Here is a 27,651-nt window from a genome sequence, read left to right on the forward strand (position 1 = left end):
ATTTGGAGGAGGTATGTGAGGTTGTCCACAGCGACGCAGGCCGTGCGTGAGAGGATGTGAGTTTGTACCCATCCCTCAACACAACATGGGTACTCATCGCTTCCTCCATTCACCACTGCCCCCCCCACACCCCCAATCTCACACAACATCTTCCGAGTCCACTCTGAACTCCTTGGAAAATCCAAACTGGCTCCAGCCCTCGCAATCGCTCAGCCTGTTCCTATGGGACTCCTCAGGATAAGGAATCCAGGCGTGAGTGCAGGTGGGAGATTCTAGAGGCCTTCCTGGGCGGACAGAGGGCAGTGGGTTCGAGCCATGCGGAAAATCGCGGGCAGCTCTCTTAGTTGCCCAGGCAGTGACTTGGCCGCCAGGCACCAAACTCTGAGCCGATCAGGAAGGCCTAGGAGAGTGAGAAGCTGCTTAGGAGCAGGGTCTGCGAGGAGGGAGTGAGAAGTGTGTGTGGGGAGCGGGGGTTTGAGCAGAGGAGGAGGAACAGAGCAGGAGTGGTGGTGGGTTTCTTCCAGCATCTGGCCTCAGGGGCCCTCAGAGCAGCTCTGGGGCCACCGCTCCACCCCACTCCGCCTTCCAGCATGGCCTCTGAATCCCAGCTGCTCCAGTTCTGCGCAGCCTGGAAGTCCCTGCTTAATTGTCTCATACACCTGGAACCGACCTGCCCATCTGCAAGTCAGTCACGCCACACACAGGATGCCTATCTGAGTCCTAGGCCCAGGGCAAACCCCACACTTGCCACTACAGTGGGGGCTTTACCAGGCAGTGCTCAGGCCGTGCCCAGGCACAGCCCCCAGGCACAGATCCGGCCACACAAAGCCGCTATTATAGTTAACAGGTTGAGCCAGATTCTCTGTGTGCCACGCGGCACAGTACGGGGAATGCTAGGACCCCAGCCCTGCATGGGTTTCTGGGCCCCCGAAGGCCACCACTCTGTCAGCCACTGCTCTGGGCTGAGCCAGGTCTGAGCGGGTGATGGGGGCCTCACTCACCGGGGAATTTGGTCAGTGCAATCATCTCACTCAAGCTAAGGAAGGAAGCGGGCAGAAAGGCAGGTTCGTTAATTCCTCTTCTCTTTCCGCACCCCTACACACCATTATTCGGATAATTTGTTCCTCTTCTCTTTTTGAACAGAGACCGACCATTTCCGGCAGGGGCGGTGGCAGACCGGGATTTGTGAGCTTTCTGCTGCGGGTAGTTGGCCTTGGCTGTGACCCTGGCAGCCCACTCCCTTCCAGCCCGCGTCCCCTCGGGACGGGGTGTCCAGGCCCCGCCGCTCTCCCGGCCTGTCCTAGCCGCGGCCCTCGGCCGACGCGGGATTCGGCGAGATTCCACCCCAACGAATTTCCGGCGGAGAGAAGGGAGTTGCGCGCCGTTCCTCAGCGCCGAGGGCCCCGGGGCCCCGGAGAGTCTGCCCCCACCCCCTGGGACGCCTCGCCCCGGGGCCCGGGCGCTTGGGAGGGGCCCCGGGAGAGTGTGCGACTCGGGCCGCCAGCGAGCGCCGGGAGCAGGCGCGCGGGAACCGGGAGTGGGGACGCGGAGTCGGGTGGCCTCCCGCGCTGGGCGCCTGGCATCCTGGCGTGCGGAAGCCCAATCCCCCGCGAGTCCCCGACAAGCTGGACAGGGTCCGAGAGCAGCGGGGCTGAGGGGCCTAGGCCCGCGCCGTTTTGAGTGTGACCCCAGCTGTTTGTGAAGATCGGGGCAGGTAGGAGGTATTTGGGGAGGAAGTGTGTTCTGCCTAATTTTGCTTGCGTTTGTCTTGCAAGAGGAGGGGCGAAGGGGTGGTGGTGAAGAGTCGGACTTCGGAGCCGATATGGGGGTTGAGTTTGGGCCGGGCAGCCACTCCCCATTCCTGCCTCAGCTCCTCAGCTGGACAGTCTGCGGCCAGAAAATATCCAGGAGCCTTCGGGCGCCCAGCCTCTTGAGGGGTCCCAGAGATTGGGAGGTGGGAGGAAGACCCCAGACTCCTCTGGGGTCGGCAACTCTGGAATACTACAACGGGTAGGCACTGAAGGTGCCTCTTAAAGACGCAAATGAAGGAGAGATACCTCACCGAACGAAGAAGGTCCGGGCTGGGCAGCTCCAGTCCCGGCGGCGGGAGGGGAAGAACAGCCAGACCTGCCCAGGCAGAAGGAGCCAAATTCTGCGGTTCCAGAAGGCCATTTCCAGATTTCGCTTGGCCCGGTACTGGATGCGGCAGCCAGTGCCGGCGGGAGACCCACTGCAGACTTGACGTTGAGGCCAGAACTTTCTCCCCACGACCAACACACCGTCAGGGCCTGGCCTGGTCACCGGGTGGGCCTGGGGGTGGGGTAGCCCCTCTACCCCGGAAGTCCTTTGGTCCCAGAATCCTCTTCTGCCCAGATCCTACTCCAAGGGGGCCACAGATGAGAGGTGAACAACACTGCCCTTTGCCCACTCAGCCAAATTTCCCCTTGGACCTCCTTGGGTTGGAGGTTGCTGTGCTTTGTCCCCATATCATATGGCAGATCCAGGATGGCAGTCTGGGCGAGCATGAGGGCTCTAATGGTTTCCATAACTCTCCTCCACTCAACCCCAGTGTGGGTGCACACAACTCTGCATACACAAACAAGCCCCACACCCCACTCTCTTCTAGTTTTTAGCCACAAAGTTCTCTCACTCTCCCATCCCAAAGAAAGAGCCCCCTATGCCCCCACCCTCCTATACAAGGATGACATGTTCCCCAAAGCCTTCACCACCTAGCTTCTTCCAGAAAAGCAGGCTCAAGTCAGTTTTGTGCATCCTGAGATTGGTCTAGTAGGCAGGGGACTAAATGTTATGCAGAGGGTTGTGTACTGTGGCTGCTGTCCCTGCTGAAGTGGTCTGGGGCCTCCCTGAAGGTCCCTGGGAAGTCTGTTTTTCAGATTCCCTCCTAGGCCAGGCTAGTGCTGGAAGCTGGGAAGTCTTGTTTTGAGCACCACAGAGGATCCTGACCCGATTGCTGACAGCATGCCCCAGTCTCTCCAGCTTGCTGGGTAACAGCCTGGAACCCCCAAACTCCAAGCCGATGCTGATACCCCCACAATGTATCTGCACACCCCACCTTAGACCCCCACCACCATGTACACCAGCAGTGCACAATTACACCCACTCACACAACACCACACACACTCACCTGCAGGGACAGTCACCCACAATGATCCACACTCCCCGTTAATTCACTCCCCCAATTATATACGGTCCCACACAAATATATACAGTAAAACACATCTCATACATGATTGCATTCATACGATTATAGATGATACACAATCACAAACATTCACACATTTAACACAAAAATAGATGCACAATGAGAAACTAATATGTACTTTCACAAACATTACCACATGATTCGTTCACAATCACAGACACTGGTGGGTGATTACACAACAATCCAAAAAGCCACATTCATACATGGTCACACACACACCACTACAACTTCGTATGTATAACGGTAGTTTCGATTTGCAACTTAAGCAGAATAAGCACACACAACTGCAAACAAAATTACATACTTGAACACTTACAAACATTCATTATCAGTGAAATCCTGATTGCCCACACCCATCAGAAACACACAATGCACACGCATAACTCTCACACCCAAAGACAAATCTCTAGCACTGGCTGTCCCAGGAGACCCTGGCTCTCCCAACTTTCCTCAGCACTGCCTTCTCTCCATTTCTTCCCCTCCTTCTTTCCTCTCTCCAGAGCCTGTAGGTCCTGGCCCCCAGATGTCCCTCAAATTTAGGTACCAAGGGCTGCCCTGGCTGCACCAGCTCACACCAAACCCAAGTAGCTGCAAGGTGCTGGGCTCAGCAAGGAGCAGGCAGCCTTGACTCCGGATCCGGAGGGTTTTATTATTTTTTCACATAAATTACACAAGCACTTTATAAAAAGGTTACACAGAAAACACCTTATAAGTGCATAACTTAAATGCCCCCAACGAACAGGATCTGGAGAAATAGGCTGAGTTTGTGTGGAAGCCTGCCTGTGCGTACCTGGGTGCGGCTAGGCTATGTGATGGGGGTCTGGCAGGCCAAGTGACGCTGTTGTGACTGCTGTGTGTGTGACGATGTGTCACAGTGTGACCGTGGCCTTGTGTTTGTGAGAAGTGCCATGCTGTTCAGAATGAATCTGGGTCACCCCTGATAGTAAGGGTCAAGGGTGTGAAGGCTGTGGCCCTGTGTGTGCATAACACTCTGCCATAGGTCCCCTGTGTGTGACTGTGGGGTGACACCAGGAGGAACAGTGAAATCACCTCTGCGAGGGCTTGTGGGTGTCCGTGTATGATGGGGAGTGGAAATCAGAGTGCTCTCCCCAGGGCAAGTTCAAATGACAGCTCATGCTGTCCTCTAGGGATCCCAGAAGCTCTTCTTCCTCCACCTCTCCTGCCTCTCTCAGTCCCACGTTAAAAATCAGAATAAAATAAGAGACGCAAACGGAGGACTCCGAACAGTTCCAGCAGGCGCGGGACCGCATAGGCATCTGGGAGGCGGCCGCGCGTCCCTTTCTTGCACGGTCTTCTCTTCTTTTCCACCGAAAAGAGAACAGCGTCGGCGCGAGAGCGCGGGCCGGTGCGGAGGGGCACGGCGTTCCCCTGCTGCGCGCAGTCTTCGGCAGGAGGGCGGCGAGAGTCGCGGCTCTCAGGCCTCGCGACCCTTGGCTGGGCCCGGGTCTCACGGGGCGGAGCAGGCAGGCTCACTCGCAGGCCGACGCCACGGACGTGACGCTGGTGATCTTGGTCGAGTCGTCAGACCACGGCTGCAGGTTCTGCAGGGCGAAGAGCGAGGAGTTGTGCACGCAAAGCGGGTCGGCGGGCAGCGGCTGCGCCAGGCTCTTCTGGAAGGCCTCTTGCTGCAGCTGCAGGAGGATGCGGTTCGCCTGCTGCCTCTCGGCCTCACGCTCCTCCGCGGTCTGCCGCCTGCACCGGGGACAAGCCGTTACCGACGCTTCGGGTGCGCTCCCGGGAGACAGCCTGAACGAACACTGCTCCCCTTCGCAGCCCCCAATTTCCGCTTGGGCCCCTTGAATGCATTCCCTTATCTTGAGGGTCCTGACTCCACAAAGACTGGAAGCCCCAAAAGTAGATTGGGGGGTATCCTGGGGGAGCTGGGGGAAATCCGATAGGCCCAAGCAGCTGGGGCTCCCCGGCTCCAGGCAGGGCCCACACCCTCACCAGCCTGGAAGGCGCAGCCAGGGCTAGGATGGCATTTCGCCTCTCCCCAGACCCCAGGAAGACCAGGAACCTTCCCAAGCCCGAGGGGCCTCACCCTCCCCACCAGTCCAGGGCAGGGGCAAGGGCCAGTGGATATGAGCTGCCCTGACAGACCTCTCTTCTCCCCCTTCCCTCTGCGAACCTCTCCCAGTCTTCTGACCTCCTGCACCGAGCCCTGTGCCCTGCCGGGATTCCCGCCGGACCGGCCGGCTTCCTCCGAGGCGGTCCAGGGAGGCGATGACTCACTTATTCCATTTAATGCCTCCCCTCCACCCCGTCAACTGAGATCAAACGTCTGTCTCTAAGGTGGACAGACCTAATGGGAGTCCCCGGGGCCTCCAGAAGCAATTTGTAGGCGATCGATGAAGCCGCGCGAAGCCAGCGAGGGCCTCTCTCAGTGGCGGACGCCGGCCTCCTCGCCGCCCCTTCTAGCCTTTTCGCTCTGTGTCTTTCTGTCTCTTGTCTTCCCCTTCTTCCCCACATTTCAAACTATGTCTCTTCCTTTAGACTTTGTGTCTTTTTTTCTCTTGTTTTCTCTCACCCTACTCTCTTCCTTCTCTCAGAACTTCAGGGAATTTGTTTGAAATGAAAATGAAGGTTTTAGTCATCTATGGCTTTCCGTTATTGTACATAAGACTTCTTCAGGCTGACTGTTTTTTCCTTTTCTCCCTGGGTGGGGTGTTTGTCTTTGCCGCCGCCCCCCCCCCTTGTGTATCAGTTTCTCTCTGCCTGCTACTCTCTATTTTTCTCTGTGCCCCGACCCCAAGGGCTTGCCGGACTCCCTCCCCTCCCCTAGGCTGCAGCCCCGGTGGGCCTTGGGAATGCAAGTACGTCCACCCCCCTCCCCCCCCCCCAGCCCTTGCTCCCTCCTTAGCTTTCCAGAGGTCTGGAGCAATGTCTCCCACCCCTTCCCCAGCAGCAGGAATGTGGGGGGGAGCAGCAGACTCGCAGGGCAGTGGCTTCCTTTGTGGCCACGGCGGCAGATTCCTAGCCTTCATTCAGAAAAAGAAACTCCAATTCCTTCCTCCGGACCCAGGCCCTCCCGGCCAGGCGCCGGGGACTTCGCCCAGACTCTCTCGCTCTCCCCACTGAGGCCTGAGCTAGCAAGAAACTCCCGGCTGTGTGGAACCGAGTATGCGGGCCAGATGTGCGGGAAGGTGCAGGGGTGCAAGAGGGTGCAACCGGAGAAAGCGCCTGTGTGGGGGAAAAAAATGAGTGTAGTTGTGGGTGTGTGACGAGAGAAGAGAAAATGTTTCTCTCTTTCTCTCTCACTCACACACATACACCCATCTGCTCCTGATTGATCCCCCTTTCAGTGGGACCCTCAAAAACCCCAACGCAGCCGGCGCAAACTGATTTTCCCCTTCCCGGGTAGGGGACCCGCTGCGCCCAGGCCAGGCGTCTGGGGAGGAGGGAGTCAGCAGGGCCCAGGCCCACGGTATGGGGTCTCAGACGCTCTAGCGGGAGCCCGGCTGGGGCGCAGAAACAGGGCGCCTGCCATCCTACCTCCGGTCTCCGGGATAGACGAGGCATCTCTGTACGCGTAAGTTTGCGCAAACAAAAAGTCCCTCAGGACTCACTGATCTCGGAAGCCTGGACTGCGTAGACTTCGCTCGAACCCGGACGTTTCCCCAAGCAGCGGCGGAGACCAGCCGCGTCTACACCCGCACTGAGTGTGCTCCCCCGGGCCAGAAAGCCGGAAAGAAAAACAGCTGGGGCTCTCCGGCCCCGTCCCGTCATCGGCCACGGTGGCTTTCCGCTCCCCGCGAGCCTAGCAGAGCAGCGCGCTCCTCCGAACCAGAGCCATAGGAAAGTGGCGAGCATGGGAGTTATGAACGCCCCAAGAGAGGCCCGGAGCCGGGGACTGCGCCACCCACGGCCGCGCCCGCCCAGCGCGCTTACCTCCACTTTGTACGCCGGTTCTGGAACCAGGTTTTGACTTGCGCGTCGGTCATTTTGAGCGCCTTGGCCAGGGCGGCGCGCTCGGCCGAGGCCAGGTACTTCTGGCGGTGGAAGCGCTTCTCTAGCTCGCAGATCTGCAGGCGCGTGAAGGACGTGCGCGGCTTCTTCTTCTTGGGGGGCGTCCGATTCTGATAGGGGTGACCTATACGGCGTGTTACAGTGAAGGGTGAGAGGGCCACTGGAGCGGGAGACAGACAGACGGCAGAGGCAAGCGGCAGAGCGTCAGGAGGCGTCCCAGGCCCGACACCCCGCGAGTCAGCGAGCGCAGCGGCTAGACCCCAAGAGAAGGGCTGTGGTCCTCCCGTCAGCCCTCAGCTCCAAGCCCGCGGCGTGAAATGGCCCCCCACCCCGCCCGCCAGGCCGACGCCACTGCCGCCACCACGGAGGCCTCCCTAGCCCTGGGCTCCCACGTGCCCATCAGACACAGCCGCAGTCTCCTTGAGGGGCACGTCTGAGGCGAGCTAAAGGTCGCAGTCCCCCCCATAGCCTCAGGTCTCCAGCCTCAGGGAAGCTGCCCAACGGTAAGAGGCTATTCTTGGTCAAGGCCCTGAATCCTGGGTCCTGACCTGAGGCCTCTATCACACAGCAACATACACAGACACATCACATACAACAGGGGCAAATTATAGGTCTATACACCCAGACAAGCTGACACCCAGACAAGCACAGGCACAAAGGCAGATGCATAAGGTGACAGCCATATACTCCCTCAGAACCTTCTTTAGGCCTGAAGCAAGATTACAGCAGGCTGTGGCTCCCCTAGGTAGGCTACGTGGAGTATCTTTTCGCCAGAGACCCAGGCCCAGTGGGTTCCAGGATGGGGGGGGAGGGGGGTGTTCCATCAGAGTCTTTTAAGACCAGCCTGGCCTGGGTGGGGGAGTGGGATGGGGCACTAGGCCCTGCCTCCCCAGGCCTGAGAGGACTTGCGTTGGGGCACTGGGGCCCCTTCGGAGGCCCAGAGTGGAATGGCTCTTCTACCTCCCTCCACCTCAGTTTGCCACAGACCCAGGGTCTGGGCCTAGGGCCCAAGGGTCAGACCCAAGGCTGGAACAGGGGCTTAGCCCAGGGTCTAGCTCTTAACTGCCTATTCCCCTTCCACCATTGGGCCCTGGAGCCCGAGCCCCATGGGAGCCCCACGTCGTGGTCGGTCGGCAGCCGCCTATGCCTCCTGTTTCCTCTGTCTAAGGCCCGGCCAGGAACTCAGGCTCAACTCGTGGCTGCTTCCCAGCGGGCTTGGGGGCCTGGTCCGGCGGGAGGATCGTAGTCTCGGATCCAGGGAACGCTAAGGGCGGCGGGAAGTGAGGCCGGGGAAAGGGGCCCGCGCAGGAGCGAGAGCCGAGTGCCGTGAGCGGAAGCGGGAGCGGAGGGAGCCGAGGCAAGCTGAGGAAGGCGCGGAGCAGGCAGCTGAGAGGGCGGCAGGCGGCCGCCGCTGAGTGCGTAATCGTCCCAGGAGTTCTTTCGGCTGCCGATCGATCACGGGCCTGGCCGGTGCATTATTCACGCCGGAGGAAACAAGGCTGGGCCCAGAGGGGAGGACGCCGAGCCGGGACAGAACGAAAATGAAGCGGGCGGCTCAGCCTCGCGCTGCCACTGACCCGGACGGAGCCTGCAGTCCGGGTAGAAGGGCCCGCCAGCTCTGTTGCTTTACTCCGGCTCGGAGCCTCTACCGGGTTCGGCAGCGCAACGGGCACTGGACCACGGAGCGCGAAGTGTGTGTGTGTGTGTGTGTGTGTGTGTGTGTAGGGGAAGGGAGGTGGGGAACCTGTTTTCCTTGCGTCTGATTCTGGGGCTCGCCGCCTCGGCCAGAGAATGTCTGCCGGGACGGAAGAAACAGTTTGTTCACATCGCGCCCCTTTCTCCGAGATACCCGAGCCCCAAATGCCGGCGGAAGGTAGTAGTCCCGAAGCTACATCCCCCTTCCCTCCGCCTGACCGGGCCCAGGGGACTCCGAGAGGGGATCAGGGAGAGCGTCTCAGAGCAGGGGTCCTGTGGGAGAGACGGAGAGGGGCCCAGGCTGGGAGAACTCTTCCAGCAAGTCGATTCCGCGAGCTTAGAGAGGTGGCGGGAGGCTGAACTTGGGGGAGGCACCAAGAGGAGCTGGGAGACCTGGCGCACAGAGGGGGCTGCGGGGAGCCACGGGGCAGGAGCGAGGGGGTAGAGGAGAGCCGGGACCGCGGCCAGGCGGGGCGCGCGCGGGCCGGACTCACCTGTGAACCTGTCCTTTGTGTATCTGCGGTTACTCTCCATCCAGGGAAAGGTGAGGCCGGTGAGGTTGTTGACGCCCGGCACGGCAGGCACGGAGGGCACGGTGGGCAAACCGGTAGCCAGAGGTTGAGGGTGGGCCACCGCTCCAGCTAGCGGCCTGTGCGCGGGCACTCGTATCACCCCCGCAGCGCTCAGCGCGCCCCCCCCGCCGCCGCCGCCGCCGCCGCCGCCGCCGGGACCGGGGCCGCCCGCCAAGGCCATGTTCACGTTGTAGGAGCCGGCCAGCGGGCCCATGCTGCAGGCGCCGCCGCCGCCGCCCGCCGGGCCACCGGGGCCGCTCGGGCCTCCAGCGGCATAGGCCCCCGCGCCCCCGGCCCCCGCCCCGGCCGCGGGGCCCCCGCCGCCGTAAGGGTAGGCGCCTCCAACCAAACAGCCAAGGCCGTATTCTCCGTCCTGGAGGCGAGAGGAGGGCCCCATGCAGCTGCCCTGGTCCGGGCTGTTGAGGATCTGGTCGATGCCAAAGCTGATGGGCTCTGCGTGGCCCGGGTGGAGATGGTGCGGACCCAGGTGCTCCATGCTGGCCCCCGACCCCGGCCCTGCGGTGGGGGGGGGGGCCTCGGCGGTGGCACTCGCTGTGCTTGGCTCGGGGGCAGCGCGCAGCGGCGCGGAGGCGCGGAGGCAGCAGCGGCTCCTGGCTGCGCCGAGACTTGGAGGCGAAGTGCGCAGAGGGGCTAAAGTAGGGGGGAGGGGAAGGAGAGAGGGGGCGCCGTATTCTTCCCCTCTCCGGCTGCTCGCTAGCTGTTGACTCTGGGACATCAATCACCGGGCGAAAAAGCCCGGTGCGAGCGAGCCTCGCCGTTTCGGCCGGGTCTCTCCATTGGCTGTGCGCGGAGAGGAGCGGGGTGAATGACAGCGCGGGGGAGGGGCGGAGAACGGGAGAGGGAGGCCTGGAGCCGAGACAGATGTAGGAGCCCGAGACGGAGGGACTGAGACAGAGGCTCAGAGAAGTAGTTCAGGAAGAGAGAGAAAAGGCCAACCAGAGGCTTAAGAGGAGAAAGAAAAAGAATAGGAGGCCGGCATTCCCAGAGACCGATAGACAGATGGCCCCAAGGAGGTGGAGGTCAGAGTCCTCTTCCCAGCCTGGCAGGAGCCGCCCGCTTGCTTAGAATTGGGCCAAAAGGGCCAGCTCACCAGGCCTCTGGGGAAGGGGCATCCCAGCGCTACTGGAGAATCACCCCAAGGGCTCAGCTGGGAAGCACCTGTCTGTCAACCAGAGGATTTACTCCAAACTTGCAGTCCGGCTTGTTAGAAAGTAGAAGACTGTCTACTCCCCGGGTATGGAGCCCAGGCCCCTGAGGCAGGAAGGTGAGTTCAGGCTTGTCTTTTAAAACACAGGCCTATGAACAACTGGCTATATGTTCTTGAAAAAGACAGCAACAACCCCAGCTCTGCCAATTTAGAGAAACTGAGGGAGGGAAGACTTCCTGAAAGACAGGCACAAGTCAAGGGAGTTGGCTTGGGGCCTGCTGCTGGGGTGCCCAGGCATCAAGACACCCCCTTTCCTTTTAAATAGACAGAAGCTTCAAGAAGCAGTTCCCACAGTATGTGAATGAATTCAATCAGATTGCTTTCACCTAGCAACTAGCCCAGGGCTGGCTATTCCAAGCAAGAAACCTTTGGATTATAGTGAGGGGAAGGAGTTATTTTCTTACTTTTGGAATCTTGGAAGGGAGGCCTAGGGGCTTAAAACAGTGAGGGCTGGGTATGGTGGGACCAAGATCAGGGAAGTACATCTAGGACAAACTTAGGCCTTTTCAAAGTTTTGCCTGTGGCTGACTGGCTTAGAGCCCAGGAGAGAAGAAGGAAACTCCCTTTTTCTGCTTCCCCTCTTCCTCCTCTCTAGTAGAGAAAGGTCTGCTCCCTCCCAGGAGCCAAGCCCTGGTAAGGGCACAGGTTGGATCACTTGGGATCTATTTCTGGTCTATTTCAGATTCAACAGGCCTTCAGGGAGGGACTGTCTCTATCAGACAAGATGCTAGAATGTGGAGGCTCACATTCTACTTAACACATCTCATTGCAATCTATTTGCTTTGACCATGTCTGTTACTTTAACCTGAAGAGATCTCCTTGGAGGCAGGGAATGGCTTACTCATCTCTGTTCCCCCCTGTGGAGTACAGCCCACAAAATATACTCATCTTGGGTAAATAATGAATGAAAGAACCTCCTTATTCAACAAATATTTTATTGAGTGCCTACTATGTGTCAGTCACTGTTCTTGGCACTGGGAAAACAGTGGTGAACAAAACAAAGTTCCTGTCCTTATGGAGTTTACATTCCACAGAATGGAATACAAGAAACAAAGAAGCAAATACAATAAGCCAGATGGTGGTAAGTGTTACAGAAAACGCTATAAACTCTACACCAGCTCTTCAAGATGAGTATTATTCCCATTTTATGGATTCAAGGAAACCACATTTCAGCGAGGCTAAGTGACTTGATCAAGATGGAGGAGCTGGATTCAACTGCTTTTATGGGTTGGCCTGGAAGCCTGGCTGCTGGTTGGAGGCACATCTCTATGGGAAAAACCTTGCCTGGGCTCCAGGCAGGTGGACAAAGGCCCACTCAAGACAAAGCCAGATATGAAGTTGGTGGTTGTTTGTAAACACTAAGCAGAAACATGAGAGAGAACTCTACTCCCTTGCCAGTTCTCTCCTCTCCATCCACCCAATCAGGAGGGTACTATACTTCTACACAGGACGTTCCAGAACTTTTTTGGAAGTTGTTTGTGCCTGAATGAGTCTCTTTCTTGCCTCTTATCTTGAGGGAACTAAAGCAGAGATAAACATAAATGTTTTACTGAGAAACTACTGTGTGCCAGGCACCACACCGATCTCATTTAAGACTCACAACAATCCTGTGACGTTAATAGAAACATCCTCATTTTTAAATAATTAAGAAAACAGAATGAATGTTCATAGCAGTATTATTCATAATGGCCAAAAAGTGGAAACAACTCAGATGTCCATCATCTGATGAATGGATAAGTAAAATGTGGTATATCCATACAATGGAATGTTATTCAACCATAAAAAAGAATAAAAAGTAAATCCTGCTACAATACAGAAAATCCTAGAAAACATCATGTTAAGTGAAAGAAGCCAGGCACAAAAAGGCCACATGTTGTATGATTCCATTTATATGAACCATCCAGGATAGGCAAATCCATAGAAGCAGAAAGTAGATTAGTGGTTGCCAGGAGCTGGCAGTGGGGTGGGGGGAGTGGGAATTGACTGCAAAAGCATACAAAGTTTCTTTCTTTCTTTTTTTTTTTTTAATTGGAGTAAAATTGCTTTACAGTGTTGTGTTAGTTTCTGGTGTACAATGAAGTGAATCAGCTATATGTATACATATATCCCCTCCCTCTTGGACCTCCCTCCCACCCCCCCATCCCACCCATCTAGTTTGTCACAGAGCACCGAGCTGAGCTCCCTGTGCTATACAGCAGGTTCCAACTAGCTATCTATTTTACACATGGTAGTATATTTATGTCAAACCTGATCTCCCAGTTTGTCCCACCCTCCCCTTCCCCCCACATCCACATGTCTGTTCTCTACATCTACGTCTCTATTCCTTCCCTACAAATAGGTTCATCTGTACCATTTTTCTAGATTCCACATATATGCATTAATATATGATATTTGTTTTTCTCTTTCTGGCTTACTTCACTCTGTATGACAGACTCTATGTCCATCCACATCTCTACAAATGACCCAATTTCGTTTCTTTTTATGGCTGAGTAATATTCCATTGTATATATGTACCACATCTTCTTTATCCATTCATCTATCATCGGACATTTAGCTTGTTTCCATGTCCTGGCTATTGTAAATAGTGTTGCAATGAACATTGTGGTACATGTGTCCTTTTGAATTCTGGTTTTCTCAGGGCATATGCTCAGTAGTGGGATTGCTGGGTCATATGGTAATTCTATTTTTAGTTTTTTTAAGGAAACTCCATACTGTCCTCCATAGTGGCTATATCAATTTACATTCCCACCAACAGTGCAAAAGGGTTCCCTTTTCTCCACACCCTCTCCAGCATTTACTGTTTGCAGATCTTTTTGTAGTGATGGAAATATTCTAGAATTAGATAGTGGTGATGGTTACACAACTTTGTGAATATACTAAAAAACCACTTAATTGTATGATTTAAAGGGCTGAATATTATGGTACAAGAATTATATCTCATTTTTTAATTTTTATTTTAATTTTTTAATTTTTTTGAAGTTCTTTTTAAAAATACATTTATTTATTTATTTATTGGCTGCATTGGGTCTTCATTGCTGCGCACGGACTTTTTCTAGTTGCAGCAAGCAGGGGCTACTCTTCGCTGCAGTGTGCGGGCTTCTCATTGCAGTGGCTTCTCTTGTTGCGGAGTATGGGCTCTAGGCATGTGGGTTCAGTAGTTGTGGTGCATGGGCTTAGTTGCTTCGTGGCACATGGGATCTTCCCGGACCAGGGCTCAAACCTGTGTCCCCTGAATTGGCAGGCGGATTCTTAACCACTGCACCACCAGGGAAGTCTATTTTTTTTTTTAAAAAGTAAACAAAAACTAAGACTTGGTGAGATGAACAAACTTTCCCGAAGTCCCACAGACAGAAGAGGATTGATTGGGAACCCCCAAATCTGAACTATTTTCTCTGTATAAGGCTGAAAATGATGGGGAGGGGTGCTTCAGCTTCCTTTGAGGCTGGGTCCCAGTTGCCTTGCTCCTGTTAGTCAGGAAGTCACATTTGAGTCTAACCACAGTTCTGCCCGCTGCAATTAAAACGCTGCCTTTCTAGGTAACCCTCAGAACAACTTCTCTTTGCCACTCTCTGGCCCATGCTGGAAACCCTGTGAGTGTTCCTCACACTCTTCTTCCTCCTTTCTTCTTCCTCCAGATGGACTTTTCCAGCCCCTATGACATTCCAACCCTGCCTGTTTCATCCCTTTGGGCATCTGCCTCACTCACCTCCTCAGGTCTGGCACCAGTTGTCCAGAGTACCTGGGAGGAGACCTCGCCCTTGCTGGCCCAGCCTAGGGTGGCAGAGGTCACAGCCGCCTAGTGGCCCACTAAGACTGTCAGGGTGCTCTTCTCATCAAAACCCAACAAGCCAGGGATGTCCTAACTTTCCCCTGCCCTCACAGCTGCCTGCCTGCCTGATGTTTTCAGTGCTTCCCACTCACCTCTCTTGCTTATGAGTCAACTTTTATCCCAATCTAGTTCTGAGGTGCTGGCCTCCCCACAGCTGGAGTTTTTGAGTCCACTTTAACCTCAGCCTTGTCTCCCACTGGGATAGCTGCTGAGGGGCCAGGGTTACTCTCTCAGTCCCATCTCTGCCTAGGAAGATGAGACAAAAGGGTGAGGATTCGCTGGGCTCTGCCCCCTTACCTCCCGGAAGCAGTGTTACCTGAGCACAGTGCTGCAGGTTGGAAAGTTTTCTGAAATGGGGGAGGAGACTCACACAGAGCTTATAGTCAGTGCAGCTTCGGTGGAGGTGTTTCCACGGTGCTTTTTCATGCTTTGCAGAGTAGCCCTGCTAGGAAAGAGGCGGGGCGGAAAAGAAAGCAGGACCCACAAAGCACAAGTGATGTCCTAGGCACCTTCAGTCACAGTAATTATCTCATTTCATCTTCCAATAATCTTGTGGTGTGGCTTTTGTTATCACCATTTTACAGATGAGAAAACTGACTCACAGAAACCCGGAAAGGGACAGAGACTGGCTCAAATGCTGCTTTTCCGACTCCACTCATTACAAGCTGCTTCCTCAACACCAAACTTGGCAGTCGTGGTTCTTGCCTTGCAGGAGTATCCTGGACATCTAGGTGAGTTTGAGCCCTGAGGCCACCTGGTAACACCAGCCCAACCCCAGCGCCATCCCAGCCCCCCTCCCCTTGCCTGCAGGATAAAGAAGTACCTCCAATTAAAAGGGGAGCAGCTGGGGCTGAGGCTGGGGCAGGGGGAAGAGAAAAGGGAGGGCTCAGCCACAGGGGGAGGCCTCTTTGGATCCCACCCGGCTCCCTCCCCGCTCTGGGAGAGACCCCTGGGCCAGGGGTTGTCCTTTAGCTTAGGGGTGTTTGTGATAACTTAATTACTTTGTGTTTGTGGGACTGTGCGTCCATGAGGGGAAAGCTGCATGTGAAAGTGCATGACAGTGAGGGTAGCTGTGCAGACATACCGGGCATGTCTTTGAGGACTGATTTTGTTAATTTACCCAACAAGTATGTATTAAGTGTCTATTATGTATCAGTGTTAGACTGTTGGGATAGTACTGTGTTAGGCTATTGGTATATAACTGCAAGCAAAACACATGTCACTAAGGGTGCTGGGAGAGAGGAAGGGAGTCTGGGTCATTTTTACAAACTGGATTTGTCTGTGTAAGGATGTACGTCAGTGAGAATGCAAGTGAATGTGTGTTTTCCGTAACAGGCTAAGAGTGTGTTTCTGTAACTGTTCCTCTGTAATGGGCACATACTACAGGGCGAGAGTATCCTTCAGCTACTGTGTGACAGTGTGAGTGTAATAATGATGTGTGCTGCTGATGGTTTGTGTACATCTGTGGGAGGAGCTTCTTATTTTCTAGTGTAATTGTCGGGGAAATAGCCACATATGGGCCTGTGGGTGTGGGCAGCGGGAGACAGGGTATGCCCAATAGGCATTTTGAAGGGAAAGGATGGAACAGGCTGAGAAATATGTAAGGGGACATGTAACACAAAGCAGACCAGGGGGGCCATTGGGGTCTGGATTCCCAGTACCAAAGGTACCCCTTCTGCCTTGCTTACCTGCCTCAGGAAAGGGGCAGAAAAATGTCCCCATCCATGGAGGAGGCAGGTGAAGCTGGTGACTCAGGGACTTAGAAACCCAGTAAAGGGCACTTCACCTCTGAGGAACCTGGGGGTGAGGGGGTGGGAGAGGTAGTGTGTTTTCTGGGAACCTAGGATGGAGGAGGAGGGAGTGAGCAGGTCAGGCTGGGTCCAGCCACACAGTGCAGTGATTCTTCAGGGCAGGCAGTGGGGGTTGTCCAGGGCCAGCGCAGGGATGGTGCTTACAGAGCAAAGCCCGAGGATCTCTCCAACGTGGAAGGACAGGCACACATTTTTCCCATCAGTGGAGGGACCCCAAATGGGTCAAAGACAGAGGGACAGGGGACAGACCTTCCCTGATGTAGGGCACATCTCAGCTGTTACCTGATTTAGGGACCAGCACCTTTCTCCTCCTCCTACCCCCAACCCAAAGCCTGCTTGAGCAATGGGGTCCTTATGTTCAGGCCCTCCCTTCTAGGCCTCCCTCTCAGCTTCTGACCAAAAGGAAGCTGTTGGCCCCATCACCTCTGGGCACTGAGCTAGGGCCTCAGCTCTCTCTGACCAACTCCCTCCCAAGGGAGGCCCAGAGACCCTCAGATCTCATCATCCAGCACTGGTGCCCTTGACTGGGTGTGTCTTCCATGCTAGGTCTCCTCTCAGGAGCAAAGGGTGGAGTGGAGTGGGGTGAGGTGGGGCGGGGGGGTGAGCTGAGAGAAAGTTCAGGGCAAGACAGATCTTTATGGCCCTGCCATCCCCCGACAGGAGGGCTCCACAGGCACAGCCCAGGAGGGCTTCCCAGTAGTGGGTCCCAGTAACTAGGACCCAGGGCCCCAGGAACATGCCAGCCTCCCCCACCCTTGGCCTCTACCTTTGGCTGTATTCAACAACCAGGTGTCCTGCTGGATCTGAGGAATTTCCTGTGTCGGAGGGCACCCCCTTAGCCAGGCCCTCAGCCGAGGTGCCTGGGAGGGAGCGGGAGCAGGGAGAGCACTAGCCTGATGCAGGTCAGCCCTCTGAGGACTGTCACCGCCTTCGGCGTGGGGCTGGCAGGCTCCCTTGGGGATCCACGGGTGCGCCGGTCTCTTGCTCCGTCTCCGCAGGGAATCAGAGAATGAGGCCAGCTTTCCTGCTGGGCCATGAACCTGCTGCGGCAGCCATATCTACCCAGACTTCTTGCCTCAATTCCTCGCCCCTCCAGGAGCAGAGATTTGGCCTCAGAGGAAGGGCGGATGGAGACCTCCAAGCCCAGGAAACCCAGACTCCCAGGGGGCTCAATCCCAGGCTGCGGCCGGGAAGCCGGGTTGAAGGTCTCGCGGTCGCCCCTAGGAGCTCGGGCTGCCTTCGCATGGACAGGTCTGGTAATTTTGAGAGCGCTCAGGGCACGTTGGAAGCTGCAGGCGTCCGCGGAGCTGCGACCGCGATGTTCATGGCAAAGGAAAGCCTGGCCGGCTGGAACCCCGCCGCCAATGAGAGGGTCTGGCCGCCCGGCCACAGCCTCTGCGCCAGCCTGGTGGGTTCGGGAAGTTTCCTCCGAATAAATGAGTTGAGCTGGAGTTCGGGTTTGAAATTAACTCGCCAAGCTCCTCCTCCATCAGAAAAACACGGGGCGGGGTGAGGGGCCTTGAATTCGGCCTGGGAGCAGCTAGGGTTAGCTGCTGCTGCTCGGGTGGTCGTGGTGATGGCGGGGGAAATGTGTTTCACACTGTCCTGCCTGCACCCGGACCCCTGCATATACACCAGTGGTCACCTACAGACACTGCACGCCCGAGGCTTTCCAGATACAGCCTTGGTGCAGGTACAACACCCTCTGGCGCCCAGACTCGCAGACCCACACTAACCCTTGCACACAAAACGCAGACACTCCTGTGTGCAATCCCCACAGATGCTCGCAAAGCCTCCTTTGCGCATTTGTACACTGGTGCCCACAGACACACTCAACCACACTCAGACATCCTCCACACAGATTCAAAACCAAACCAAACCTCTCCCTTCGCACACACGCAGGTTTGCACAGAGGCTACAGACCTACAGGTACACTCTCTTCCTCGCAGACCCTCCTGCTCAGGTAAAACCCACCTCGCTCCCTTCACGCACCGCTGCTGACGGCCACTTTGGGCCCACCAGCAGCCAACTGTTTCCCAACTTTTCTGGGGAGCCAAGGTCTCCTTCTCTCAGGGCGGCCGGGGTACGGAGCCGCAGGTGCCAGAAAGGGGGGGGGTGTCAAAGGCGGAGGGACTGTATCCATATGCATGGGCTCCCAGCACAAAGAGCAGCTGCCCAAAGCTGAGCCCCAGCCGGCCCAGAGTTGCGGGGAGGGGGCGGCGACCCAGCTAATTGAATTAGGCCGGCCACGCCCTGCCACCCGCGCCACCCGCATCCGCTCTGCCACCCGCCCCAGCCGCCGCAGGCGCTGGTTGGGTGCCGAGGGACGGATTGAGGAAAGGAGGCACCACTGCCTGAGCCCCTGCCCGAGGCAGCCTCTCCCCCCGGAAATAATCCCATTGTCCCGCGGGCTACGTGGGGCACTGGGCGCCGGGGATCCGCAACTAGACTGTGAAGCTCTGATTAATGGGATAGCGGCGAGGGGGCTGACACAGGGAGGGGCCGCGGCCCTCCTCTGCCCACCCTTCTCCCTGGTTCTCAGCTGCCTTCCGTTCGTGCCCCTTTGGCCCTGAAGTGAGGGCAGGAGGGGGAGGGAGGTGAACCTGCCACTGGAGATGAGACCAGTTGGATGCCTTAGTGAGGGAGGTGTGTGTAGTCTGTGTGAGCGTGGGGTGAGTGAGTGGGTGAGTGTGCAAGAGCAGGGAGAGCTGTGAGCCACCCACAGTGAGTGCAGTGCTGGCCATGTGTGTGTGAACGTGGTTTAAGGGTAGAATGTGGGGCTCTGTGAGAGTGAGGTGTGAATGGGGTTTGTAAGGACACCCAACTCCCACTGCCGGGGGCCACACCGACCCCAAGGCCAGAAGCTGGAAGCGCCTGCCTAGGGACCTGCCTTCCTCTCATCCTGGATTTCCACAGCAGCCTCACCGGGAATCAGACACCGCCACGGGAATCCCCACCACCAGCAATTGACAGTGTGGTTCCTGAACCTGCACTTCTGCTCCCCTCTCCATCCCCCGTCTTTCTGGACAATGGTTTCCAAGCACAGGCATCTTTTTGTTCTGTTCTTCTCCTACCCTGACATGCTCTGCATCTCGACCGATCCAGTGCTCACACGCAGCTTTTTGAGGTCTGACTCACAGTGCCCTGGCCACAAGAAGCTCCCCCAGGTGTGGCTGGGAAATGACTCCTCTGCCCTAGGCCTGGGACTCCCACGGCCAGGCCGGAAGCATGGCTCTGTGTCTCCTGCATGTGCAGGAGGTGGGGGTGGGGGTGGGGTGGCCGACCAGAGTCCCAGCTCGCCCCTCAGCACTCATACACACCCTCCAGCTGGTGCTCCAGCACACCAGCAAGACTTCCTTGTCTTGCTCCACCCAAGAGCTGTGGAGACTGGGTGTTCAGGGGTGGGGGGCACACAGCCATGCTTCTGAGTACCTTGGGGCAAGTTGGCACCCTTGCCTCCTCCACCCAGAAACAGAAGGCCTGGGACTGGGTGTGGGGCGGGTGTCCTAGGGACTGAGCCATGGGGATCCTAGGAGAGCAGAAGAGAGCCACCACCCTGGGAACCTAGGGCTGCAGCCGTTGTTGGGTATCATCCAGTGGCCAGCACTGCCACGGAGACCCTGCCCCAGCCAGGACCCCTGCTCCAGCCAGGACTCCCACCTGCTGCTGCCTTCCACTGCTGCCTGCTGAGCTTTGACAGATCACCCAGCTTACGCAACAAAGGTAAAGTCCCTGGATATCCAGCTAGGGGTGGGAGTGAGCCAAATCTGGGAGCCTTGCGCCCAGCAGAAGGGCTCAGTGCATCCGGCAGGGCAGTGACCAGGACCTTCTGGAGGAGTACGCTAAGGGGAGCAGTGGTTGCCTCCATCCACAACGCCCTGCTGCCTGAGGCCAGGGAGAGATGGTGGGGATGGGAAGCTCCACGCTGGGGGCAGGCTTGGTGGGCCGCCCCGAGAGACCTAGGCACCCATGCTGCCCACTCCCACAAGCCCGGGCCTGGCCTCGGCTGCCCACACCGTACATCCCGGGACTTTTACTGCAGCACCAAGATGAGCAGTGACATCCCCTTCTCCCCTTTCATAAATATTGCATCTTCCCAATGCAATTACAGGAGACAGAGCAGCATGAGCATTTACTAAATAAGATTATGGGGTAATGCTAATGCAGTTTATGTCTGCGCTCTGACACCAGACAAACTCCCTATTAATAACCTCTCAATGAGGCTTGAGGTTCAGAACGCAGGGGCTGCCAGCCGTGCTCGGTAAGAATGGCCACAGCATGGCCGCCTTGTGCTTGGGGGCTCTGCCAGCCTGTGCCCTCTTCCCGCGATACAAGGACCACCCTCGCCTCTAGGCTTCCTGGCTTGGAGCTCTTCTTCTCTGGAGGCAGCCTCGCATCCACCCCCAAGCCAGGAGCCTCATCAGACACCCTCATTTCTTCCACTTAATTTCTTTATCAGCAACAGTTTGACCCCAGCTGGCACCCAACTCCTCTCCTCTGAATGCATACTGTTGGAGGGGCCCAATTCTCATCCCCTAAAGGGTGTCCAGGGCATGTTCTTCCCTGGCTTAGAAACCTCTTACTGTTGTCTGTGGGAAAATCAAAGCCCCTCATCCCACCATTCAAGGCCCTTAACTTACTTTCCACTTCATCTGTGGTACCCTCCCCCAGTTGCTGGCTACCATTAACCATTTTAATAAATATTAAGAGAGATAAATACTCTTTCACCTTCCCATTAGCACCCAACTCGTGGGTGCAATGCTCTGACAACACCCATCCCCCCACCTCAAAAAAAGAATAATAATAACAATAATAAAAGGAACAGAAATTCCCACTCCTACTTCAAAACCCAGCTCAAAGTTCTGCCCCCCCTGACATTCTCCAGACATAATTTATGAGGCCCTCAAGGGGCCAACAGCACACACATTTTAAAAATTACCTTTTTTGTTGGTTGTTGATTTGGAGTCACAGAGACATGGATTAGAGTCCCATCCACACTGCTTTATAAATGTAATTTGGAACAGATTCATGAACTTCTTTGGCCCATGCTTTTTTTTGTTTATAAAACAGGCACAGTGGACTCTGCCTTCTATTTCATCAAGCTATTGTCAGAATCCATATAAAGATGAAACAATATAAATTTCCTAATTCATCGGGTGCATCTCTGCTTGACCATCTTTCTTATTGCAGTGATATTTATGTGAAATGTTTGTCATCCCTGCGGGTCTGGGAGTCATTGAAACTGAATGTTGTCCAGCCCTCCTCAGTTTCCCAGACCCAGTAGGTGAGCTCCTCAGACATACTAGATGCTTTCTCCTTGCCGCCCTAACTTCTCTCCTCCTGAGGCCTCTTCAGGGTCCAACTGAGAGGACAGGACTAAGGCAGTAGAGACAAGTTCTGCAAAAACAGGACATCAGTACAGCAGAAAAGTGCCGACAGGATTTCAAGGTAAAGAGAGGCAGCCTCCTGTTTCAGGCCTTGCCCTGGTGCAGGCTGGTCATTAACACAGCCCTGGGTTCTTCTTGGCCTTCAGATAAAAAGACATTTCATGCCCAAGGACCTCAGTAATGAGGAACCAGGGAGGGGCTGGGTAGCCTGCAGGCTCAGCAGAAGCTTCCCCTCTCAGAGGCCTCCCCTCCTTTCTCCCTCCTCCTCCATCCCTCTGAAGTCAGCGAAACCTTTGAGCAGTTTCTGGAAGAGGGAGCTTCCTTGGCCTTTGGAACAGGCACAGGGGTGAAAGGCACTGGCAAGGCCTCCTTCTAGGCCTCCTGGAGCTTCTCTCCTCTGCCCCCACCTCTCTACCAAGGCCAAACTGTCTTCACCTCAAAGAGGCCATTGGGTCTGTGGGCCCAGGGCCTGAAGGATGGGGGAAGGAGGCCATGCTTTACTGTATTATCCAGTCCCTTGTCCCTTAAAACTGGGGTTACACCTGGTCAGGCCAGCATACCTACCACCAACTCTGACCTGCCATTCCTGCCCTGGGCTACAGGTGACTTTGCTGAATTCTGCAAACCTGTCTGAATCTGTCTGGGTCACTTCGGACTTACCACAGCATCCCTTCACTTGTTTACGAAGCATTAAACTCGACTGTCTTTCCTCTTTTCCCTTTCTCTCCACCCTGCCTCTCCTGTCCAGTCTCCCTGCTGTGTCTTTTCTTAGTGTTCTTGGTACAGGAAATCTTCCTCACCAGCTCTTTTACCCAATTTGTACATGTGTGCACACAAACACACACACAAATTCAGGGGTACATGTAGACCCTCACTCTCAAAACACAAACCTTTGGGCATAACACATCAGGCTGTCACTGAAGCCCTGGGTTCACCTATGCAGACGTGCATCTCTGCTATCTTCCATCGGAAAGCACACACACAGAGAAGTAGGCTCTAAAGGGGCATGGACTTCAAAACAGGACAGGAAGGAGCTACTGGGGCCTCTAAGTTCCAAAAAGCACAAAGCAAAAGTGGCACTTTTCTTGGGGGTGGCTACTTGGGCCCTGGTGAAGCCAGGCCTGACTGTGGCCAGGAAGAGCAGCACAGCTACCAAAAGGGTTGGTTTCCACCCCGGTGTATTTCAAGAACATCAATCATGGCAAAAAGAAATGGACTAGGGTAAAAGGTGGGGCTTTAAGGAGCCAAGTATAATGCAAAGATGAAAGGCATTGATTCAAATTCTCCTTCTGCCACTCTAGTAGCTGTGTGGTCTTGGGCAACATACTTAACCTCTCTGATCCTTAGTTTCCTCCTGTATTAAATAAAGATATGCTACCTTTCTTGTGTGATTGTAGTGAGGATTAAAAGAAATGAAAAGACCTAAAAGTGCTTAGCCCAAAGGCTGGCGCATGGCAGGATCCAACAGATGGTGGCTGTACATGAGAAGGAAGTAATTAGAAGGCCAGTATAAGAAGGTCTGAAACCCAGACAGGAAGATTTAGGGTCTTCCTTTCCTGCAGGACCCAGAAAAAGAAGGGCAGCTATAAGCTGAAGTGCCTGTTCCTGGTCAAGGGTGCAGTGCACAGTGGTTAAGAATCTGATGCCAGATTGCCTGCGTTCAAATCCTACTATGTGACCTACAGCAAATTTCTCTGTGACTTGGTTTCCTCCTCTGTAAAATAGACATGGTAATAATATTGAATAAGATCTGTCTCATGAGCTTATTATGAGAAGTAAATGAGTTAATATTTGTAAAGTGCTTAGAGTACTACCTGACACATAATAAATGCTGTACAAACATATGCTAAGTAAATAAAAATAAACCAGACTCACATGCTAATGGGGAATCTGGGTCTGAGAAGGATTCAGAGACAGCAGGACAGCCACAGGCCAGGGGCAGCCTGCTTCTTTGGCTGTAGGATCAGCTCTCTTCAGAATCCTGTGCTCTCAGACTCCTTCTTTTGTCCTCCAGTAGCTGTGGTTTGTTTACCTTAGGAACAAGTTACCCTTTTAAGTGTTCAAGCTGCTCAAGGTTTTGTTAAGGGAAAAGCAGGCATTTCTTCATATGTTGCTGGTGGCGCTGTAAATTGGTCCCATCCTCCCTGGGTTATGTAACAAAAACCTCGATACTTTTCATATCCTTTGATCAGATAATCCCACTTTTGGGATCATATCCCAAGGAATAAAAAAGCAATTTGTACAAAGATGTTTATAGCAGCACTATTCATAGTAGCTCAACCTTGGAAGCAACCCAAATACCCAACACTAGGGAAATGGTTAAGCCAGCTGGGAACGTCAGCTCAAAGGAATAGTACACAGCCATTCAAACTGCTAACTATGACACAGGCAAGCAGTAGGACATGTCACATTCCTAGATGAAGATGCTAAGCAGTGTAAAAATATCAATATTCCCCAAGAAAAATTTACAGTGATGCCCTACTAATCAAAATCACAGTTAAACTCAGAAAAATTTTCTTGAACTCAGAAAAAAATGATTCCAAGTTTCACATGAAAGAGTAAATAGGTGAATATATCAAATAATTTTCTAAACAAGAGCAAGTTTGACCAGATGTTAAAACATTTTGTTATAGGGCAACTAAATGGAAACAGCGTGGTGTGGGACCAAAATAGACCAAAATCAGTGGGACAGAAGAGAGCCCAGAAATAGACCCAATCACACCTAAGAATTTAATATAAATGTTAGAGAACAAGGGAGAAAGGAACATAACTCAATAAATGGGGTTGTGAAAAGGTTTTCCACTTGAAAAATTAGTTTATTTTACATCATAAACTTAAACACGAGATGGATTAAATAATTTAAATGATGACTAAGACGATGCAGGGAAATATAGGTACAATGCAATGTTAAACTTTAAAAATTCACAAAAGATTGTATGTTCTTACTGACTGCAGCTTCAAAAAAGGACAGGTCTTAACCTTGATAAGGATCAAGGGATGAAACATTGCAGTTGCTGTAAATATTTGGTGTTTCAAACTGATGGAATCTTTAGTTGTTGAGAAGATAGGAGTTCCGTAAAATAGGGAAAGAAAAGGGTGTAAGTCATCCCACCTTTCCATCAACACAGAGGAGAAGTTGGTGCTGCTTGTAGAAGGGCTAGGACTGCATCTGCCCTAGGTCCGATGGGGGGACTCTGGCAGCAGAGATCTAGGACAGCTAACGAGATACTCACTACCTTCTGATTTGACTCCTGAATGTGGCCCTGAACCTGGGCTTCCCTGTCCCCAAGCCAGCTCCTACCAGCTGGTTATACTCACCAGCTCCTTAGAGGCTAGTCTGCGTGGGTTCCGATTTCAGTTATCCATCTAAAAACCGGGTGACCTTAGACCAGTAACTTAACCTCTCTGGATCTCAATTTTGTCATCTATAAAATGGGGATAATAATAACATCTATTCCTAGAATTATTGTGAAGATTAAATTAGTTAATTCATGTCAATCCACATAATAGTGTGTGGCCCAGAGTAACTTCTCAGTAAAAGTCGGTCATGATTTGGGGGAATTTGAGGTTGAGGGAATTCTAAGGGAAGAGGCAGAAAGCAGTGTTTGATTTCTGTGATACCTATGTCTTCTGGGTCTCTGGCTGGTTTTGGAGCTGAGCCCACCTGGCTCTCTCCCTCATCTCAGCTGACGAGGCCAGAGAGACTTGGCCAAGAGGGGCCCTCTGGTGCAGACCAAGAATCCAGCGCTGACACACAGGGCTCAGCTGCCTCAGATTCCTCCTCCCCGCCATGGGGGTTCAGCCTCCCCTCCCCCGCAGGGACAAAGACCAAGCCAAGTCGCCATCAGGAATTTGGGGGAAAATAGGCTTTGTGCCTGAGGTATAGAGAGGGGCCAGGTCATGGGCCCTTGGCTGCGGGCCATGTCTCACTGGACAGAGGCAGCTTCCCCAGCCAAGGACTGGCCTCCCAGGCGAGCTCTGTCCTGCTTGGAGTGTTCTTGCCTGGCTTCCTCCAATGATCCCTCCCTCCAGTTCAACTCCAGCCACAAGTCTCCAGGTTTACAGGAAAATGGAGAAGCTTTTCTTGTTCTGTCTTCCCCTATTCCTCTTGCTAAGTCAGACACAGATGGGATGGCAGGGGTGCAGGTGTAATGGTCTGTTTCCTATCATCTTTCCCTATATGTCCCTCACACATAAACCTGGGAGTATCCTTATCTTTTGATGAAAACTTCTGTGTTTATTGCTATATGTCATTGTTATTATCACTCTCATTATAATTAGCCAAGGCAGGACTTCCCAGGACCTACTTAGTGTCTCCCAGAAAGGGCAAAGGGAGTGACTACTGGGTCCATGCAGGATGGAGAGACCTGCAGGGCAGGGCTCTTTGAGAGCCAGATTGCAAAGCACTTTCTTCTCCTGGGGACCGGAACCGGGGGGAACTCTAGGAGCCAAGGTGGCTACAGAATAAAGTGAATGTCAACCCTGGGGAGAGGGGGTATCCAGAGGGTCGGCTGCAGACAGAAGAGAAGGAGGAGGTCTGGAAAGGGTTGAGGGTCCTTCCTGACTCCACAGTGAGGCCATCCCCACATATGTGTTGGAAGACTTTTGAACCCAGACCCACAGAATGAAACCTTCTTTCGTTCATACACCCATTCATTTATTCACTTATTTATCCATACAGCCAACTCTGTGCTCTGTGCAGACAAACACATATAAGGACAGCAAGCTGGGATGACGACCGTTTCAATGCCACTGCCCCAGACAGAGTTTTCTTCAAACCAGGGACTGTGCCTGCTGGGGGCTGAGCTGGACAGACCTCCTGGGAGGGAGTTCAGCAGGGGCTCACGGTCGGGGCGGGGACAGGCCCAGCAACACTCTCATTTCTGTCAAAGCCGGAATCAGCCACTTCTCAACCTTTTTGGAATTCCTGGTGACTTTGTAGTTTGCCTGTGTTTGTTATTTTTACTAACCCCTGTTTGCCTGTAGTTCCTGGTGATTAGAAAAACAAGCAAAGCAAGCCTTAAACATGAGAAGGGGGACATATGCTTGTTTCGGAGCCCAGGAGCAGAAGAGACCTGGAGAGGTGCAGAGAGAGAGAGAGAGAGAGTCAGAAGTCAGAGCCCTCCTCCCTGTCTCCACCCCTCCCCCATGAACGTCCCCAACCTCCTCCCCCTACTCCCTTTACATGTCCCCTAGCATCATACAGGGTCTCAGGTCCCCTCCCCCTCCCCCTGGGAGTCTGGCCTTGAGCCTGGGGTGCTGGAGAACTTGGGCTGGGCCTGAGCACCCCCTCCCTAATGAGCATTCGTTCTGGGATGAGCCCTGCCCTCCAGGGGTCAAAGGTGGCAGCTTTATTTACTCACAGCCATGCTCTCACTGCTCTGGTCCTTTCATCATTTTTTATAATAGAAACAGCCCAATGGCCACAGGCGCCCTGGGAGACCACCCCACCACCTCTCTTCTCCCCGCAGCCTCCAGACACACAGACACTTGTATCCCTCCAATAAGGGCTCAGATTTCTCAACAAAGTACAGCTTTGCTCTCAGGACAGTTTTCAGCTGTCGATTTGATCACATTCCTCTGTCTGTTTAGAGCCTGAGCCAAAGAGGCTGGGGGTTGGCCTCAGTGTGTGATAGTGGGCACGGGTGTGTGAGAAATGGGCACCGCACACGAGCCTGATGGTGCATGGTGTGAGGGTGTGCATTTGTGTGGGAAAACCAACGTGAGTATAGCACACCTGTCTTGAGAACGTGTTTGTGTGTGTGAGAACCCGCGTGAGTGTGTATAACCATGAGCATCTGGGTGGGAATATTTATATACACATATATATGTGTGCATGATAGTCACACATGTGAGCATAATGAGAATGTGCACATGTGCATGAGAACTTGGGTGTGCGTTTGTGCTCGTGTGTGAGTT

At 54.2% G+C, this 27,651-nt stretch overlaps 1 protein-coding gene across 5 annotated transcripts; it reads right to left on the minus strand.

Moving 5' to 3' along the window:
* Positions 1 to 2,279: 2,279 nt before the first annotated feature.
* TLX1 (T cell leukemia homeobox 1) lies at positions 2,280 to 19,443 on the minus strand. Of its 5 annotated transcripts, XM_082424319.1 has the most exons (6): positions 19,420 to 19,443; positions 14,905 to 14,976; positions 9,400 to 13,979; positions 8,955 to 9,005; positions 7,133 to 7,334; positions 2,280 to 4,936 (listed from the first exon to the last, which is right to left on the minus strand). In XM_082424319.1, exons 3-6 carry the CDS (start codon positions 10,211 to 10,213, stop codon positions 4,714 to 4,716), a joined length of 1,290 nt encoding a protein of 429 aa, XP_082280445.1. In that variant the 5' UTR covers positions 10,214 to 13,979; positions 14,905 to 14,976; positions 19,420 to 19,443; the 3' UTR covers positions 2,280 to 4,713. The 5 variants fall into 5 exon arrangements, with proteins under 5 accessions (XP_082280445.1, XP_082280444.1, XP_082280447.1 ...); XM_082424318.1 differs by lacking the exon at positions 19,420 to 19,443 and having other exon boundaries at positions 9,400 to 17,159; XM_082424322.1 differs by lacking the exons at positions 2,280 to 4,936; positions 19,420 to 19,443 and adding an exon at positions 6,165 to 6,424 and having other exon boundaries at positions 9,400 to 17,159.
* Positions 19,444 to 27,651: the final 8,208 nt, after the last annotated feature.

This window comes from Balaenoptera physalus (assembly GCF_965194825.1).
Source record: "Balaenoptera physalus genome assembly, chromosome: 14".
In the NCBI taxonomy this organism is placed as follows: domain Eukaryota; kingdom Metazoa; phylum Chordata; class Mammalia; order Artiodactyla; family Balaenopteridae; genus Balaenoptera; species Balaenoptera physalus.

What these genes read in the sequence shown, in the direction of transcription:
- TLX1 (XM_082424319.1), bottom strand. Translation starts at nt 10,213, where the DNA reads ATGTCCCAGAGTCAACAGCTAGCGAGCAGCCGGAGAGGGGAAGAATAC. An exon ending in CACAAAGGACAGGTTCACAG is followed by an intron (nt 9,006 to 9,399) that starts GTGAGTCCGGCC and finishes CCGTCCCGGCAG; the next exon opens with ACATTCTCTGGCCGAGGCGG. An exon ending in ATCAGACGCAAGGAAAACAG is followed by an intron (nt 7,335 to 8,954) that starts GTTCCCCACCTC and finishes CACGCCGTATAG; the next exon opens with GTCACCCCTATCAGAATCGG.